Source organism: Grampus griseus (assembly GCF_964374135.1).
Source record: "Grampus griseus genome assembly, chromosome: 2".
NCBI classification, from domain to species: domain Eukaryota; kingdom Metazoa; phylum Chordata; class Mammalia; order Artiodactyla; family Delphinidae; genus Grampus; species Grampus griseus.
In genome coordinates, this window is record NC_139018.1 from 171,412,257 (window position 1) to 171,431,225 (window position 18,969).

The following is an 18,969-nucleotide window of genomic DNA, read 5'->3' on the forward strand; positions in this document are numbered from 1 at the left end:
AATTGCTTTTCTGACTTGTCAACAAAACGTATTTTGAAGGCTGGGCAGAGGAGCTGCTTCCTATCCTCTCCCCTCCCCCCGGCTGTTTATTTTTAAGTAATTACTAGAGTTCAAAGTCTGCCAAGTCACCTTCTATAGTCACACCATCCTGATGGAGGACAAAGCCACACCTGCATCCTAAGGTAAAGCAGTCAGTATCCAGGTCCTACACACAGAGGTGTCCGAGGATGGAGGCCTGGCTGATGGCAAAACCAACACCAAAACCAGGCTGATGGGCTAAGTCCAGGGCAAATACCAGCTTGCAGCTTCGGTATTTTTTCCCCTATGACCTCCTAAACTTCCATGTGTGGAGTTCCTTTCACAGCCTAACTAAAAAGAGCTGCTAGTGGGGTGGGAAAGAGCTGGCTGGGGAAGGCTGCAGCCTTGGCAACATCACAGAAACTTCTTTGGTGATGGAAGAGGCTCTAATAATATCATGAAATCAAAGCACCACAGACGCAAGACGAAAAGGGAAAGACGGAAAATGCGTAACGGACGTGCGACACACGGTTTAAAGAAAATCCCCTCCAGCATAAGTGTCTGAACCGCAGGCTAAGATGTACAGCTGAAAGAATAGCAACTCCCAGTCACCCCGTGTTTTCAGGGCTGACCAGGTGCCAGCCACTGTCTGAGGCTCCTGGGGACACAGAGGTGCTCTCAACAAAGTCCCCGCTCTTGGGGGGGACCTCCATTCTAGAAGGAGGCAGATCAAATAAAGTTAGGGGCAGGGAGGGAGGTGAGGCTTGTTTTAGGTAGAGTGGTAAGGAAAGGGCTTCACCGACAATGTGCTGAACTTAAATGACACGAAGGGGCAAGCCGAAGGCCATTGAGAAACTGCATATAAGGGCAGAGCTATTCGTGTTAAAAGACAAATGTCAGTGCCTAAGAAAATAAAGAGGGAACGGACGAAACATCAAAAGGCTGCCTAGGGAGACGTCGTTTTATTGCGCTTTGCTTTACTGCCCTTCACATATGCACTTTTTACAAATGGAAGGTCTGTGGCAGCCCTGCATCGAGCGAGTCTATTGGTACCATTTTCCCAATAGCATTTGCTCGTTTCATGTCTCTGGGTCACACTTTGCTAATTCTCACACTATTTCAAGCTTTTCCATCATTATCATACTTGTTACGGGGCTCTGTGATCAGCGATCTCTGGTGTTACCACTACAACTCGCTGAAGGCTCAGGTGATGGTTAGCATTTTTGAGCAGTAGAGTATTTTTTAATTAAGGTATGTACATTAATTCTTTAGCAACAGCAACAATGCTATTGCATACTTAATAGACTACAGTAGAGTGTAAACATAACTTCTACGTACGCTAGGAAACCAAAAATTCGTGACTCACTTTATTGGGATATTTGCTTTACTGCAGTGGTCTGGAACTGAACCTGCAATATCTCCGAGTTGGGCCTGTATTGGTATGTTTTCCCTACTTCACTGTTATTGCCTCTTAATCGAATGAGATTCTATCTAGATATCAGGTGATCTACATCTTTATATTACTGAGTGGCCCACACACTTGGTTTCTTCAGTACAAAACCTGGAAAGAGGTTGTGATTTTCTTTTTTTTCTTTTCAGGTGCTCTAGGGACACTGACAAGATTTCCTGAACTTACACACTTAGCAGTTAATTCCAAACACTTGAGTCGAGGACACACAAATGTGGGATCACTAACCACGTAAACACATGAATGATTTTGTATGTACAGCTCGGCAACACAAACAGTGAAACAGGTAAATGGGAAACAACTACCTGGCTCTTTGAATCCAGGTAACGGTTCTGCTTTGCCGCTATAGTGGCTGTCAGACCTCACGCCACCCTACCTTACCTTTGGTGCTTATTTGGAAAACATGAATTGCTGGGCCTCAGATTTTGGACTCCAATGCTATTTTCCACTTAAAGGAACCAGGACTCCGTGGAGAAGACTCAATTCTTTGTTGGGGCAAAGAAATTAAAACCTGGGACTGGACCAAACCTAGTAAGAAACAAAGACACGAAGAGAGAACGCAGAAAGCTTGGGAGGGATTGTACCACCAATACGATCTCAGTCACTGGTACAAGATGAGCTGAGAAAGGCCCAGAGTCCATAAGATGCCCAAAGAGATAAATAGTATAAAGTATGGTTGAGAGAGGTCACAGCCTTGAAGACGCACTAACTGAAGACCAAGTGCAAAACAACATAAACGTACAGCCTTCAGTGGATGAACACACACCCACGCAACCAGAAGGGTGGCTGGCAGGAACGCACATTTGTATGTCATTCTGAACCACCCACATAAGGGGACGAACTCAGAATCAGAGTTGATTCAGGAAGGTTGGCTTTCAGGGACTGAATAGCTGGCAAAGAGAGACACCACTTCAGGACCTCTGAAGGGGATAACGGGATGGGGACATGGTTTTACAGGAGGCTGATTTGATTCAAGAACCAGAGAAGTTGAATGATTGCGAACATACCCTTAAGCCTCATGCACTGACTTCCCTTTGAGAACTTCAGCATAAACTCAGCATTTCCTCACCTTCTTCCTTGATACTACCCAAGAGCAACAAGGTGAATATAAGACAGTGTTCTTATTTTTCTTTAATTTTTATTTTATATTGGAGCATTGCTGATGAACAATGTTGTGCTGGTTTCGGGTGTACAGCCAAGGGATCCAGTTATACACATACATGTATCTATTCTTTTCAAATTCTTTTTTTACATTTAGGTTATTACAGTATATTGAGCAGAGTTCCCCGAGCTATACAGTAGGTCCTTGTTGGTTATCTATTGTAAATATAGCCGTGTGTACAGGTCAATGGAGTTTCATTTCTAGCTCTATGACTCAGGTAAACTATTGGCCATTTTACCTAACCTGAGGCTCTTCATTCTCTCATCTGAAAGCAAGGCGAACACCTACATCTCATGGGATCATGAGATCACGGGAGATGAAGCCTGCAAGGAACCTACCAGGTCCTGGAACACGGCAGGAAGTCAATGAATGTCAATTCTCTCTCCTTAGCGTAACTGAGACGACTTCTGTCACTACTCACTGCTCCACCTGGATGTTAGTGCGTGCGTATAAGAAAAATGAGGGATACTGAAAGTATCTGACTCTATCGTGCATCTGAATTTTTCTAGAAAAAGCTGGCAAGATTCTTAGTATTTCAACCACAGTAAAGCCAAAACTCATCTTGTATGATACATTCTTGAAGGAGCATCTTCCCCACATGCCATCATTTCTTTTCTCACCATGTTCCACTATAAAATTTGAAAAGAATCTTTTTACTCAATCGGCTTGATGACCAGTACCTTTCTTGTTGCCCTGTCTTGTTGATTACACTTGTGAAGATGAAGCAGAGTCTGGCCTCAGAAAACTTAAAATTATGTAGTTTCGAGATTTTAAGTATTTTTCTTTTTTGGGGGGGGGTTGCCTCTTTGTGGGTGTCAAAAGACAGAACCAGACCAAAGAACAGGAGAAGGAAGGATTTATTACTTGCAGCAAGTAAGGAGAACAGCAGCGATCTTCCCAAAGCAGTGGCTCCCGGAACAACAAAATCTGAGAGGTGTTAAGTATTTCTAAAACAAAAACTTTTAGTGACAAGATTTACATTCCTTAGGAATTATCTGGAATTTAGTACCAAAACAAATTTGCTAGTTGCAAGACATTCTATTAAAAGATCACCACTCACACAGTTTCTATTGAGAATGCATGAGAACAGATTAAAAATGCTCCTGATCTCACGTAAACAGTCTGAAACACACACGTCATCTCTGCTTACAGCCAAAAGCATTAAACAAGAGAGAAGAATTAAAACAAAAAGCCCATGTTTCATATATTATGAAAACCTGAGGCCCAGTCTCTTCCTCCAACATAATCAGTTCTTCCAACATCCATTCTTCCATATGTCAAGCCCTCAAGATCTCAAAAATATAGAAAAGCTTACCTTTCAATCACTTAAAACCTTAGGTGGGAAAATGCTCCTACCTAAAGAAACTCAATGAAGAAGTACGTCTTGTTTGTTTATTTTCCTCTTTCTCTTTTGCTACGTCTTTGCGAATGACCCCCTTTTCCCATGTCCTGTTGGGTTCTGCAGGAAGGCTGGACTGTTACCGATCCTTCCGAGGGTGCAGGACAGGCTGACATCATCCAAGAGGAGTTATACACAAGGCACGATTTCACAGTGCTTCAGCCAGGAAGAGGAAGGGTGGTTGTGTGGAGTGAGAACCCTTCTCTCGAGCTCACATTTAGAGAGTCCCTTTCCAAGACTCAGGACACATTTTGAGAGGTGATGTCACCTTGAAGGTTTTGAGGGGACCTGGTTAGAGAGAGACTGAGCAGAAGGGATGATTCCACTTAATCTAAATAAACAAGTGGAAAGGGGACGTACAGTAGACAAAACCAATTACACAGCTACGTGCTTTGTGGCTTCATCCTTCTTAACTTCACGGGCTCTCTAGTTAACTTTGTTGTTGTTGTGTGTGGCGTGTGTGGGATCCTAGCTCCCTGACCAGGGATGGAACCTGCGCCCCCTGCAGTGGAAGCACAGAGTCTTAACCACTGGACCGCCAGGAAGTTCCTTTTTCTTTCTGTAGGTTAAATTTTTTTAAATAACCTATTCAACAGTGAATACATGTACAAAATGGAACATTTGATACATACCAAAGGGTGAAAAATGAAAAGAACGTACCCTCCCTCCTTGCTTTCCCCCCCTCAGAATAACCACATGTACCGGTTTACTCTGTCCTCCTCAGCTACATTCCAGACGTTCACAAACACAATCACATACTCCACACACCCCGGAAAACACTCCCTTGATGGACAAAGAGAAGGCACAGACCCATGGATTCATAGAGGGGAAGGTCTCCTTTTCAAACATAATTCCTTTATCTGTGAAGTTAAGGAACTGTTTCATTTCCAACATGAGAGACGTGTGGGCAAAAGATCCCACATGCCGTGGAGCAACTAAGTCCGTGAACCACAACTACTGAGCCTGTGCTCTAGAGCCCACGTGCCACAACTACTGAAGCCCGCGCGCCACAACTACTGAGCCTGTGCTCTAGAGCCCACGTGCCACAACTACTGAAGCCCGCGCGCCTAGAACCCGTGCTCCGCAACAAGAGAAGCCACCACAACGAGAAGCCCGCGCACCGCAACGAAGGGTAGCCCCCGCTCGCCGCAACTAGAGGAAGTTCGTGCGCAGCAATGAAAACCCAATGCAGCCAAAAATAACTAACTAAATAAATAAATTTATAAACAAAAAAGAGAGAGAGAGATCAACACAAACGAAGAAAGAATCTTGCCTTAACATTACAGGCTGAGGATGCATTTTAATGTCTCCAGTCTTGTTTACCCTGTACCAGCAGAAGCTGAGAACGACAGCACGGTTTCTTCTGGACTCCAGAATGGTTTTTTCTTTCAGAAATCAGGGCAACCTGTCGGAGGCTCCTCTGCATGAGATGACGGCTCATTCATACAGGACACTGAGGGTGCCGTGTGCATAGCTCAGAAATGAGGGAATCTTCAGTATTGCTTCCCAAAAGATTAGTCTCTTAAAGGGAGAGAAAACATGCACTTTTATCCCCTCCCCCCAAATCTACGAGATATTCACTGAAATAAATACTGAGTTATAAAATGCTGAATAGCACATATAATGAGCTTAGCATAATACCGGTCACGTGGTAAACAGTCATTGCTTATTATTATTGTTGTTGTTGTTATTATTATTACTACTACTACTATTAAAATTGCTGCTAAGGTAAAAGACTCAGAAGGAAGACAGTAAAAGGGACCTAGGGTAAATGGGCAGTAGGGAAACACTTGGCAAAAAGGTCTCTGAGGAAGCAATACTGAACATGATACTTGAAGAATAATTGGGCATTCAGTATGTCAATACAAGGACAGAACATTCCAGGCAGAGAAAACCACACTTATGGAGAGCTGAGGTAGGAAGCAGGCTGTATCTTTAATGGGAAGTAACCCGGCCTTGTAGTTCTGGGTTCGTTCCCAGTGGATCTCTTCCAGGGCTCCCCAGTGTCAGCTCAGCTCTGATCTGGGTCACTGCCATGATCCTCCTGTCCCAGAGCATAGTGAGATTCTGGGACACTCAGGACAGGGCTAGAGGGACAGAAAAACTCCCCTCCAAGCAGCTCATCTTACGCGACGAAGACCCAAGTCTTTTATTATATCATCAGAATCATTATATCTTCAAAGACACTGCCAGGAACAGAGTAGACATAGCCTGTGCCTCACAGTTGCCAGGTGGGTGCACACGGAGCCCATCCCCAAGCAAGGCAATTGTCTACTGCTATTTCCGCATGCCATTTCAGAGTTCAAGTTTAGCCATTTTGTCCCAAAGGAAAGGACTGAGGCTTGATAAGTCTTAACTCTGGATGACAGCTGTGATGAAATTCGGAAGAAAACATAGACACCTTTTTAAAAGAAATGCTATGAGCTTAGCATTGGAACATGATTTTCCTACCTTCCGTACCTTGAGTGTTCTGTCTTACAGTCAGACCAAACACAGTATTCTACTGGAGCAAAACAAAGAAAAAAGGTTTTACCTCAGAAGATAAGTATCACCCTGCTGGGTCTTTGCATGAAATTATGAGTAAGCTCGCAGATACTGGCTGTAAATATTAACACACAAGCAACAAAAAGCACAGTCTTAAACGATCCTTTACATGCCACTTTCTCTACCCTATTAAGATGCTCGTTGTTTCTGTGATTTATCTGATAATAAATTTTTGATGACTGGTAGGTCTCATAAAATTGCTCTGGTGCTGGCTACACTGATTAATAAGTCTGAAGGATCGAAAGTGTCAGGAATTCATGTGTACGAATAAGTTACTGCCAAATATATATTAGGTATTCCATAAAATATAGAATAAAAAGGTGGATCTCGTAATTTTATCTTGTATCTATTTTCCTGTAACCATTTATATTCAGGGCCATCATCATCTTCTGTGGCCTTTACAAAAAAAAATCAATGAGGGAAATCCACGTGGGGGGCAAATTCAAGAACTAAACTAAATCTGAAAAAAATAATGAATTGGTATAGACAATAAAACATGTTTCCCAGAGAAACAAAGGTTTTTTTCCCCCAAACCTTTAAGGTAGGTTTTTGTTTGGGGTGGATTTTTTTTTTCTCCTGCCCTCTAGACTTTTACTTTTAAATCTTAAATGATACTGCAGGCCTCAGGCACGACAGGCAATGAGCGGGTGAAGGACCAGTGGAAAAGTGTTCAAAAACTCCTGTTAGCTAACAGGCTTCTGAATGTATCGCTCTGGTCCACAGAGAAGGCTGGAGAAGGTAGCAAGGAGATGCTGTGTCAGCTACTGCAGCCTTAAAACAAAGCTGGTGTCTCTTTGGACTTTAAAATTGTTCCTATGCAGCTTATTTTATTTTTGTTTCATCAAATAAACAAGAGGGGTTTTCCATGGGAAAAAAAACAAAACAAAAAAACATGTTTCCCAGAAAAACAGAGGATTCAGGATTAGAAATCGGTGCTGAGACGACCCTTAAGAGATGACCTAGTTTGAACCTCTTGCTTTTAAGATGGGGAAGCTGAGAGTAAGCATGATGAGGTCCTTTGCCATTGAGAGAACTGGGGCTGGGAACCACCTCTAAGGCCGGCGCTCTAAGGACAGACTTTGTTTTCCCCGTTCCTCACGGCTCCCGGCAGAGCCCACGACCGAGTCTCTACGCCACGGTGCGTCGTGTGAAACCACTCTCCATCTCTGATGCCTGTCTGCACGCTGGGGAAGCAAACCAGCTTTAGTTACACGAGAAGAGAATTCAGTGCCCCGTTCTTGGTAGTCTCCGTCTCACCCAGTAAGACTCCAGAGATCTCCTGAGACAAGCTTGGAAAATGGAAGAAAAGTCCTAAGGGCTCCAGATGTGGTGACTGGAACCCCAAGGTGGAACAGGAAATTCCTGACTCCGCATCTTACAGGGCAAGACATGGAGAGCTAGGATGTAGGCCCACAAAGTCAGAGACGGAAGATTCCACACCTACTAGTGGGGGTCGCAGTGCAAGAAGCTGCCAGGTGGCACAAAGGTCCCCCATGCTGCATCTTCCGGCCATAAGACTCTTGTGAAAGAAACACGACGGGGTCCAATGGTGGGTGCTCTATGGAACTCCCCCTTCTTCAATTCTCTAGCTGACCACGACAAAGCAGGAGATTTTGCAAGGTGCCTTTCACTCCCAGGGGATCTTCCAATTCTAACCAGCTTCTGTTTTAACATAGTCCGCTCTTAAGGGATGATTAGAAATTAAAAACACTGACCCATCTGCCGAGAAAAGAGCCTAACCTTTGTGTCCCTAAAACGGAACAATGGTGAATGTGCACTTTTTGAAGGAGCCTTTAAGTCTGAAAGCTAAACGCGTAAGAAAGACATGGTGGAGGGGCTGCGGAGAGGTGGATTAAACCTTCCAGAGTAATTTCAACACATCTACGAATAAACAGAATTTGCCCCCCAGGTTGCGGGAGGCTATGGGAGAAGAGAGGAAAGACGGGGTGATCTGAGTGCACTGGGGTAACAACAGTGCTAGGGGCTGAATTTTCCCCAAAAAAATTCATGTTGAAGTTCTCACCCTTGGTAACTCAGAATGTGACCGTATCTGAAAGGTACTAGGGTCTTAGTGGGGTAATCAAATTAAAGTGAGGTCATCAGGGTGGGCCCTAATCCAACATGACTGGTGTCCTTATAGAAAGGGGAAATTTGGACACAGAAACAGACACTTCCAGGGATGATAATGTAAAGACACAGGGAGAAGACGGCCATCTGTAATCCACGGAGAAAGGCCTGGAAGAGATGCTTCCCCGACAGCCCTCGGAAAAAACCAACCTCTCTCACACCTTGATCTTGGAGTTCTAGAACTGTCAGATAATAAATTTCTGCGGGGTGGCTTAAAAAACCTAAATTAGGTAGCAGCAAGGGAAAAAAAAAAGCAGGGCGTTTATTTAGTAACCTTGCTAAGTAAAGTAACCAAAACCTCAATAATAATTTATTTATTTTCTAAACAAACACTAATTGGATGGAGAAAAAAAAGTATGTACATTGTGAAGGTGATAAAACTGTATGGGTTCCAAATGAGACTATTTAAAAATTAACTATGATAGTGGAAAACAGTATTTTCTTGACCCCAAACTTTTTACAACGTGCGTCTTAAAAAATACATATGAGATGATATACAAACACAACGGAACAAAATCTGGAGAGTTATTTCCTTAACGGTTGACGAACAAATTGGGCATCAATAAAGGCCAGTGGACACAAAACTCACATTTACCCTTTCTATCTAATAAAGTTGACTAAAATGCTCTTCATAAGATTATGCCTTCTAAACACATTCTAAATGCATTCTAAGACATTATAGGAGAAACTTTTATTGCCAAAAATTACAAAAAACAAAAAACAAAACCTCCAACAATGCCTGACCAGAACACGAGACCAGAGCTCAATAAAATGACAGCACGTAATAAAACAAGATATTACCGTGTAGAGAACAGAAACCAGACACTTTCGTTTGATTATAAAGTACCACTTACTAATTTCTCTCTCAAATAGAAACAGCAGAGACAGGCAATAACTCATCTTAGCTGGACAGAAAGCATCCAGCATTGAACTTGAACACTGCTGGGAGTTAACAAAGGTTATCAATATGTAGGGCGGACCATGTCTTTGAGTAGGTCAATATTCAACAGTTCGATATGATTATTTCAAGTGAGTATCAGCTAAAAATGGAACTCAAAATAGCTCTTTCGGAAGAGGAAGTAACCTGACACATTTCTTTTCCGGAGTGTAGATGGAGTCTAGACTACGTCTGTTTTCCTTCTGTCAAGAGGGACCAATTATCTATATTCCATCTACCTTAAATGGATACTGTAATGCATCGTGCATTACATGATGTACAACACAGGCTGAATGCACGCTTCAGAGTCGACATACAAGGAAAGAGGAGATAAACAGCGGGGGGAAGAGAGACATGACTGTCTTGCTCTTTAAAATCACATGTACAAACCTCTTGTAGGGAGAGGTTCAGAGTAAACAACACTCTTCTCCCTTTGACGGCGCAGCTGTGATCTTTCCCATTTGCCCATCTAAATTTATTTGCAACTCTTTAGTTTAGTACAAGGCCTACTTTTATTTTTAAATAAATTTATTTATTCATTTATTTATTTTTGGCTGTCTTGGGTCTTCGTCACTGCACGCAGGCTTTCTCTAGTTGCGGTGAGCAGGGGCTACTCTTCGTTGAGGTGTGCAGGCTTCTCACTGCGGTGGCTTCTCTTGTTGTGGAGCACGGGCTCTAGGTGCACGGGCTTCAGTAGTTGCGGCACGTAGGCTCAGCAGTTGTGGCTTGCAGGCTCTAGAGCGCAGGCTCAGTAGTTGTGGCACACGGGCCTAGCTGCTCCGTGGCATGTGGGATCTTCCCGGACCAGGGCTCAAACCTGTGTCCCCTGCATTGGCAGGTGGATTTTTAACCACTGGGCCACCAGGGAAGCCCTATTCGCAACTCTTTAATGATACCTGCCCTAGTCATGGAATAAAATGCAGAAAGACTGACAGAGTTCCAGCTCACTGGTCAAACCTGATCTCACAGAGCTCACCCAGCACGGCGTGGCTGAGGCGTGACCGCACTGGAGGACCAGAGAATGAATGTGCCTATGTGAGGTAGCCTTTCCCAAGTCTGCATTTGCATCTAAGGCACGTCAGAGTGAAAGACATTCCAGAATACGCGTAAGATGGGGTTTCCTAGAGGCCTTCAGGAATCCCAGCTTAGCCTCCTGAAGCTGGTTTTCAATCCCTGACAGAGTTTACCTTTGACCTTTATAGGTTTAGGGGGTGCAAGTTCCCTACTGCCACCCTCCCGGACTCCAGGTACACTGGAAATGTCAAATGGGAAGCACCGCCCACTTAAAAAACTGATCTGTTTTGAATGGGCTAACAAATTATAGGAAAGTAAAGCTTTAAAAGGCATGTAAAAACTCCACGTATTGACGAAAGGATGAACATGCACTAAGAAAAAGGAAAAATACTGATGACCTCTGAAGTCCAGCTGAATAACAGTGCTAAGCAAGTAAAAAGCGGAAAAGAAAAACTCCTTTTAACTGTAAATTACATTAAGCAATCTACCAAAAAATTTGGAAGAGAGAACTGTTATGCACTCTTCCTCAAACAGTCTGCCTTCCTCTTGTTCCCTTAAGAGGGGAAGGATTAATTTACCAGGGCAATTAATGTCTCCTGGCCACACAAAGAAAACAGGTGAGGGACCAAGTCAAAGATCAACGCTGTTATTATGTCCCATCGTGACTTACATCTATTCAGTGGAATTAACATTCGTCAACCCCTTACGCTGGTAACATACTATCTGGAGAAAAAGGAATGCTATGTAAGTTTTATCATTTAAAGTGAACATGAAATGAGGGGTATGACACAATACTAGCTGATATACAACATATTTTATGGGTTTCCCTTTTCTCTTTGATATTTCATAGCAAGGTTCGTTAAATGCAGCACATGTGTATGCAAACAGGTGCAGAGATGTCAAAAGTGTGAATCATATTTTGTATTATGGAGGAAACGTGAGAATACATTTATTAACTTAAAGAAAGAAGCGCAATATACACATGTAGCATCTATAAAGGAAATATAAATTAGCAGGAGCACAGTACACAGTCAACTTTTAAAAATAAAAGCAATCTTTATGTCGAAAGCTTTAGGAAAAATTGGTTCTTCTTTTTCACGTCTACTATAAAGAAATACTGTGTTTCTCTGGCTTACCTGGAGCTATTTTCGGATACAGTAATGAAAGAGGAAAGTCTCTGTCATCTTGCCCACCTACTATCACTATGTAAAAAATTCACTAACTGCTAGCAAGGTCCGGGCACATTAACCTGGCTCCTCCAGCCTTCTGTGATATTTATAAAGCCATGCTTGTTCTGTGCATCCAGTTATACTTCACCAGAAAGATAAGGTTTAAGGAGTTTCGTTAGACAGGATTTCCTTCTGCAAAGGGCTGTCTTCAATAAATGGGATCACTTATGAAGTTGGAAATTCTTTAGCCTTTTGGTAGACCAGATATATCTGTTACTTAAGGATCTTCTGAGTCAGCAGCCACTAGGGGATATCGTAGTTATTTAATAAAGCCCATGTATGCCCATTCCAGCCTCTAATAGGTTTGCCCATACTGCAGAAAACAAGAAAACATCACTTCATTTTAATTCTACGAGTAAAACAGCCTGAGAAACTGTATGCAGCAGAATCAAAGCACTTATTCCTCCTCACAAGCCAGCTCGACAGGATGATTTATTTTGCTAGACTTCCAGGCAGGAGAAATTGCTAGCATTTTTCCCATCAGTGCTCACCACTCACCCAACACTGCTTAGTTAAAATGTTTCTGTTAAGTAATATTAATAATAGTAGGAACATCTTCATTTAAGACTAAAACACGAGACAGAAAAGCAAGTGAGTGTGGCACCTTTCTCTGGTGTGCAAAGAAAGTCACAAGACAGGAGAAATGATAGGGGAGCCCCTTTTGAGTCATGCCAGGCTGGAGATGAGGCTTTAGGGCTGCCATGCCTTACAAATTGCAGCCTTCATGAGGAAGCCTGTTTTCCAAACGTCGCTTTCAACTGACACATTTTCAGCTTAACATTTGTCAAACCTCTTCTTTTGTTAAGAGTTAACGTGTCAGTTTTTAAAATGGCTTGCGGTTTCTATCCACCTTCCTTGATGGAAATGTGCAAAGTGCGAGTTACTCCCTTTCACAAAGCATCTTGTCAAGGATCCTGACTCCAATCCGACTTCTCCCGGAGACAAAAAAAAAAAAAAAAAAAATCTGCCTTCTGGAAACTTAACAAGCGGTGACTATCCCATCATAATTCTGCCTAGAAGAAGTTACTCAACAACAGCCCGAAAACGCTAACGCACCTGTAGGGTTTGATGCTCAACACCAGACGGAGCAAATTATTATTATTCTTCTTATTATTTTAAATTAATTTATTTACTTATTTATTTTTGGCTGCATGGGCTCTTCATTTCTGTGCGAGGGCTTTCTCCAGTTGCGGCGAGCAGGGGCCACTGTTCATCGCGGTGCGCGGGCTTCTCACTATCGCAGCGTCTCTTGTTGCGGAGCACAGGCTCCGGACTCGCAGGCTCAGCGGCCATGGCTCACGGGCCCAGCCGCTCCGCGGCATGTGGGATCTTCCCGGACCGGGGCACGAACCCGTGTCCCCTGCATCGGCAGGCGGACTCTCAACCACTGCGCCACCAGGGAAGCCCGGAGCAAATTATTTTAACAGAGGGAATAAGTGACAATGAGCGGGCAAAGCGATGACACCAGCCAATATGTTCCCTTTGCTGAAAGTACCATAAATGAACAAAGAGCAACCTCCATCTGAGGAACGATGAGGATGTGATGAATGCCCCGAATGTACTCAAAAGAACAATCTCCTGAAGAATCGCACCTTGGCATCCTCCCAGCCACACCTGCCCACATCCCCTCCTGCTTCATCCTCATCAGCTTAAATCACTGCCAAGTATTTTAATTCTTCCTGAACACCGGCTTCCCTGTTTTGTTTCAAACATCCACGTCTCCTCCTGGAGTCCGTTAGAGTCTGGAAATCAGATCATCCATCTTTCCTGCCTGTCGCTGCTCGAGACTTGGAAGGCCTCTCAGGATGTGCTTAGCACAGGAAGGTCACCTTGAACTTCAACCATGGACATGAAGGGATATAAAATGCGCTGGTGAGTTCTCAATGCTCTCATTTAGGTAATGGGTCGATTGGTTAAAAAGAAAAAAGAGGAAGGAGACTCACTGGTATTTTAAGTAACAGAATAAAAATTTAAAATATGCTTTTATGGGCTTCCCTGGTGGCGCAGTGGTTAAGAGTCGGCCTGCCAATGCAGGGGACATGGGTTCGAGCCCTGGTCGGGGAAGATTCCACATGCTGCGGAGCAACTAAGCCCGTGTGCCACAGCTACTGGGCCTGCACTCTAGAACCCGTGAGCCATAACTACTGAGCCTGTGTGCCACAACTACTGAAGCCCGTGCGCCTGGAGCCCGTGCTCCACAACAAGAGAAGCCACTGCAATGAGAAGCCCACGCACAGCAACGAAGACCCATCGCAGCCAAAAATAAACAAATAAATAAATATCTAAAAACTAACTAAATAAAAATATGCTTTTATGACAGGCTAAAGATCAATATTAAAAAAAGCATTTTTTCATTGTTAGGGATGTATGTGACATATAAAAAGAAACAAGGAAGTGAAGATTAGAAACCACAGGTTTCAGAATAAAGGATCTAAGACTAAGGTACTGATTGAGACATTGGCCTTGTTTAAAAAAATACAGGTGTAACGAATAAATTGCCTCCTTGCAAGTCCTCACATGTACAGCTTTACAAAAGTAGCCAAATATCTGCTAATTAGAGGGTTTTATTCAGAGAGTTGAGAAGGATACTAAAAGTCCTCTAATTATGAAGGGGCTGCTTAAAAAAATGAAAGAATTAAGTTGGGTTCTAGTTACATGAGGATATACTAACATATACCTATTCATGTAAAGGAGGACCTTAAATTTAAAACGTCAGTGAAACATAGTGGTGGCATTTTTGTACAAGCATCTTTCTAAAAGGCGAAGAGCTTGAGGCAGTGTCTTACTTAGTTCACAGTCCATGTTTCTGCTGGTATGTTTGATCAAGGAATGAAGGTAACTACTTCACTGGGAGAACAGGAGGGCAGAAAGCTGGGATACAGGAAGTGGTTCACATTCTTCTCTTTCCCAAGGAGGAGAGAAGGGGAAAACTCTTAAGGGAATTCACTTTAAGGAGGTCCCTGCCCCCAGGAGTTTAATGTCAAGTGCATTCTCCCAGCAGAGGCTCACACAGACTCTTCTAAAAGCAGCGAACAGAGTACTGATTGGTCCCCCTAGAAAGGGGACAATGGCTCTCCCATGCTTGTTGAAGCTTTCTAATGTTGATTTAACTGGACAAAAGATAATTCTCCACGAGGAAAACAAACACATAAAAAATAAGCTAATAGGTAAACCGCTTACTCTGATCCTTAAATATAAGATGCTAATAAGATAGACAAGAATATATACATCAAATATGTCACAGATTAAAATGTCACAGATTCCCTTTCAAATAACTTACCAATAAACTCAACCAATGCAACACACCACTCACTCATCCAGAATCCCAACGATGTTCAAATAAACGGAACTAGTTTGTAACAGCATATAATGGTGATTAATAGCCTAATGACTCAAAGGTAAGACGAAATCCACACATTCACAATGTCATCTTTTCAAATGAAATTACAATTAGAAGCACTTTCATACACAATGTATTCTAATTCTCTGTAAATTCTAAATTCGTGAATGGTAAATTAAAAAAACTGTTAACCAGAAAAAACAGAGTATTCCCCCCAATTCTAGAATAACAGGACCTTATTTATTTTTCTGTAGGTATCCTATACAATGGTGTTCTAAAACCATACCCTACAAACCAAGCCCTACATAATCCTCCATCTACTAACGAAAAATTAGAGCCTTAACTAAAGCCAATGCTAGCAACGATTAACAATTTAAGAGAAACCGAATGAACAATAAACGATTCATTTGCAACTATATTTTCACACATTTTTATAATTAAACAAATTTTCAAGGCTGAGCTATGTTCATTCTTTTTTAAAAAAACTATGTATCTATAATAATTGCACATATCTATGTAGTTCATGAAACAATAACACACAGCCTATACATCTCTCATTTTACTCTTAAGGTAAGTCTTATGACATGTGATAAATGTTAAGGTATCAAAAAAAAATGTTAAGGTATCATCTTCGAAGAAATCTAAACCATGCTTTACGCTGCATTCGCATATGAGGATACGCCATCATTTTGGCAATTTGAGTCTATTTCCCCTGAACACCATTCTTCTTTCACAGCTCATCTTCTCTGTGATTCTGTCAGATGGAAATATACCATAAGGAGTCCCAGATGTGTAACCAGGAGCATGGCATACGGGGACATGTGCTACCAGAGCCACAGCTGGCCATTCAGAGGCAAGGACTCTGCCCCGTCAGTTAAGTCTGACCTGCTGTCCCAACACAGATTCCGAGACAGCTGTGCTGAGTTTGTGGGGGGAGCGTATTTCTGATACCAAAAAACGGGAGACTCCAAACTGAATGTAACTTTTAATGATCTCCTAGGTCTTCTCTAAGAGTTGGGATATTAAATTCTCAAAAGTTGGTACCAGACACAGGAACAGATTAAACCTGACTACGCATTGTTTCAAGTCATTTGCATTTGCTTAAAACTAGCAGTGACGGGATTTTGGTGTTAGGGGTCACTGAAGCATTGAGAGAAATGCTCACTTCAATTTGGGGCTGGGGAGTGGATGAGGGAGAAGTAATGACAGAAGATTAACAGTAACAACAGAGTAGGTGGGGGGTGGTAGAATTCCTTCCAACCCGGACAAACTAAGGAAGAAAGAGGTGGGAATAGTTTGGTTTTAAGGCTGGGTCCGCACAGGTGCCCTTGACCAGAGGGGAGGACTTGAGAGATTTTGATGCTACGACTTAAGCTAGCTGATTCCTCCAGCTTGTCTTCTGCCTTATCTCTTCTCTTAGAGAGATTATTATCTCACTAGAGTAAAAGTTTCTGAAGAATAGGATGATGTCTTCTTAGTATTCCCTACTGATTTTATAAATAAACCACTTAACAATTTTGTTCATAACATTTGTTATTCTTTACATTCAAAGGAGAAAAAAGTATGTTCTGATCTTCGTGTATTTGGTGAATCTCCTTAGTGCCATGCATAATCAGCCAATTTAATACCTTAAGAGATTTCTAAACAAAATTGGTATAAATTCCCTTTGAAAATATCAATTAAAAATAATCTATAAATAACAGAGACAATTACATGTGGTTATTAATAAAATTTTAAAATGCTCTGAGCTCGGTGCCGCCAATGACAAGATCACACGATAGGTTTTTAAAAACGGCATAATTACTGTAAAACCAAACTATTTCAGAAAATCATAGTCTACTTACTATTTGTACGTCTCAGAGCGGATGTATTCAAAAACATGGGACACACCAAGCTGGAATTGGTCAGCAATGGGGGTAACCCAGGGGTTGTTCTCTGCTTTGAATATCTGCTTCTGACCAGTTAAATCCAAGTTTCCTAAAAAGAAGGAGGGGGGAAAAAGAAAAGGTGAAGGTCATCCAACCAACAGAAATCAAATCTAAGAAGTAATTCCTGCTCAGTAATCATAGCACAACCTTAAGCATTTTTTGAGTCATTTAATTTCTTTTAAAAAGTTTTACCAAAAGTCATCACTGATATACATGCCATGTCAGCGATTGTACACTGGCCCAAGAAATTAAGAAGGAAGGAAGGGAGGGAGGGAGGGAGGGAGGGAGGGAGGGAGGGAGGGAGGGAGGGAGGGAGGAGAGAGGGAGTAAAGATGTAAGAAGGAAGTAAACTTGGAATTCTTGCAAATGAAGCATTTGCTTCATTTTTCCAAGTATTTGCTACAGAAACGACAATGGCCCTCCAAGATCGAGAGAACCATTAATAGCAGAACCTCCCCAAATTCCATCTTGACAGTGTGCATCACCACTTGTCCAATCTGATCTAAACCTGACCCATGCGGAACCTAGAAAAACGGTACAGATGAACCGGTTTGCAGGGCAGAAATAGACAACGATGTAGAGAACAAACGTATGGACACCAAGGCGGGAAAGTGGCAGGGGTGGTGGTGGTGGTGGTGGTGGTGTGATGAATTGGGAGATTGGGATTGACGTGTATACACTGATATGTATAAAATAGATAACTAATAAGAACCTGCTGTATAAAAAAATAAATAAAATTAAATTCAAAAAATAAAATAAAATAAACCTGAACCAATCACCACCACTTTTCATCAAAGCAGGACACGAGTGAAGAAAGATAAGAATACTGCCCAAGTAGAATGATTATCGCCTCATTCGGGTACTATAAACACACCTCGGAATCAGCACTAAATGAGTCTCATCAACATGGTGAGGGTAAAAACGCACACACCTACAGCCCTTACCAGTTGACAAATTACCTGTAAAAAGCATTTCCACCTTTGATTCTCCAACAATCCCTAAGGTCAGTAATTGACATCGCTTCATAGACAAAGAAATGGAAACTTGGGGGGAAATTAAGTAATATGTCCAAGATCAGAAAATGTCAGAGTAGGGATTGGAGTCTAAGGCTTCTGACTCCAAATCTCCTATTTTTCCTACAATGCTTGGTGAAGCTATCAGGTTACATGTCAACCTAGATCAACCAAGGATGAGTTAATGAAGGCAGCCAGCATCTGGGTACCACCTGTTGATGGACGGGTCAGTCAGCTCTCTCTCTGTTTTTCTGTTTGGTATATTTAAACATGGAAAAGGCAGCGTGAGAAAGAGCTTCCTAGAACCTGCTTGCCTAAGAAAGACACAGGGACAGATGTGACACAGCAGAGCCGTATGTGCTTTACTTGGCAGACTCACCGAAATCCTTTCCCTAAAAGTCCTACGGAGGAAGTCCATTTGCAGACCCCTGGTCTACAGTCCAAGGCTTTTTGAGCAAAGACACCAAGCAATTTATTCTTCCCAGGACACAACCAAAGTGCCATATCTGTCCTGTTCTCAGGCTCTACGGCCAATATTGTCATAAGTGATAACTTCAGGATAAGGAAAACATATTCTAGGATGCAAGCATCGCACAAAGCCCATCAACTTCCTAGCTAATCCGAGCTTTGGGAATGAAAAGAAAATGTTTACCAGGATGACGTAGCATTTCTTAAAACAAAAGAATCAATACCTTGAATCCGTCTTCTTTTTGTTACACAGGCGGAACTTGTTTTATCATGCTTCACTTTACTGTGGTTCGCAGATACTGCATTTTGTATAAAGCGAAGG

General features: G+C 42.3%; 1 protein-coding gene across 2 annotated transcripts in view; it reads right to left on the minus strand.

Annotated features, from left to right (window-relative positions):
• The window catches only part of RSU1 (Ras suppressor protein 1), a 195,484-nt gene that overhangs the window by 74,220 nt on the left and 102,295 nt on the right, over positions 1 to 18,969 (minus strand). For both annotated transcript variants that reach the window (XM_082648421.1, XM_082648422.1), the window contains exon 8: positions 17,083 to 17,215. In XM_082648421.1, the coding sequence (XP_082504547.1) occupies positions 17,083 to 17,215 (133 nt within the window). The remainder of the gene's footprint in view (positions 1 to 17,082; positions 17,216 to 18,969) is intronic.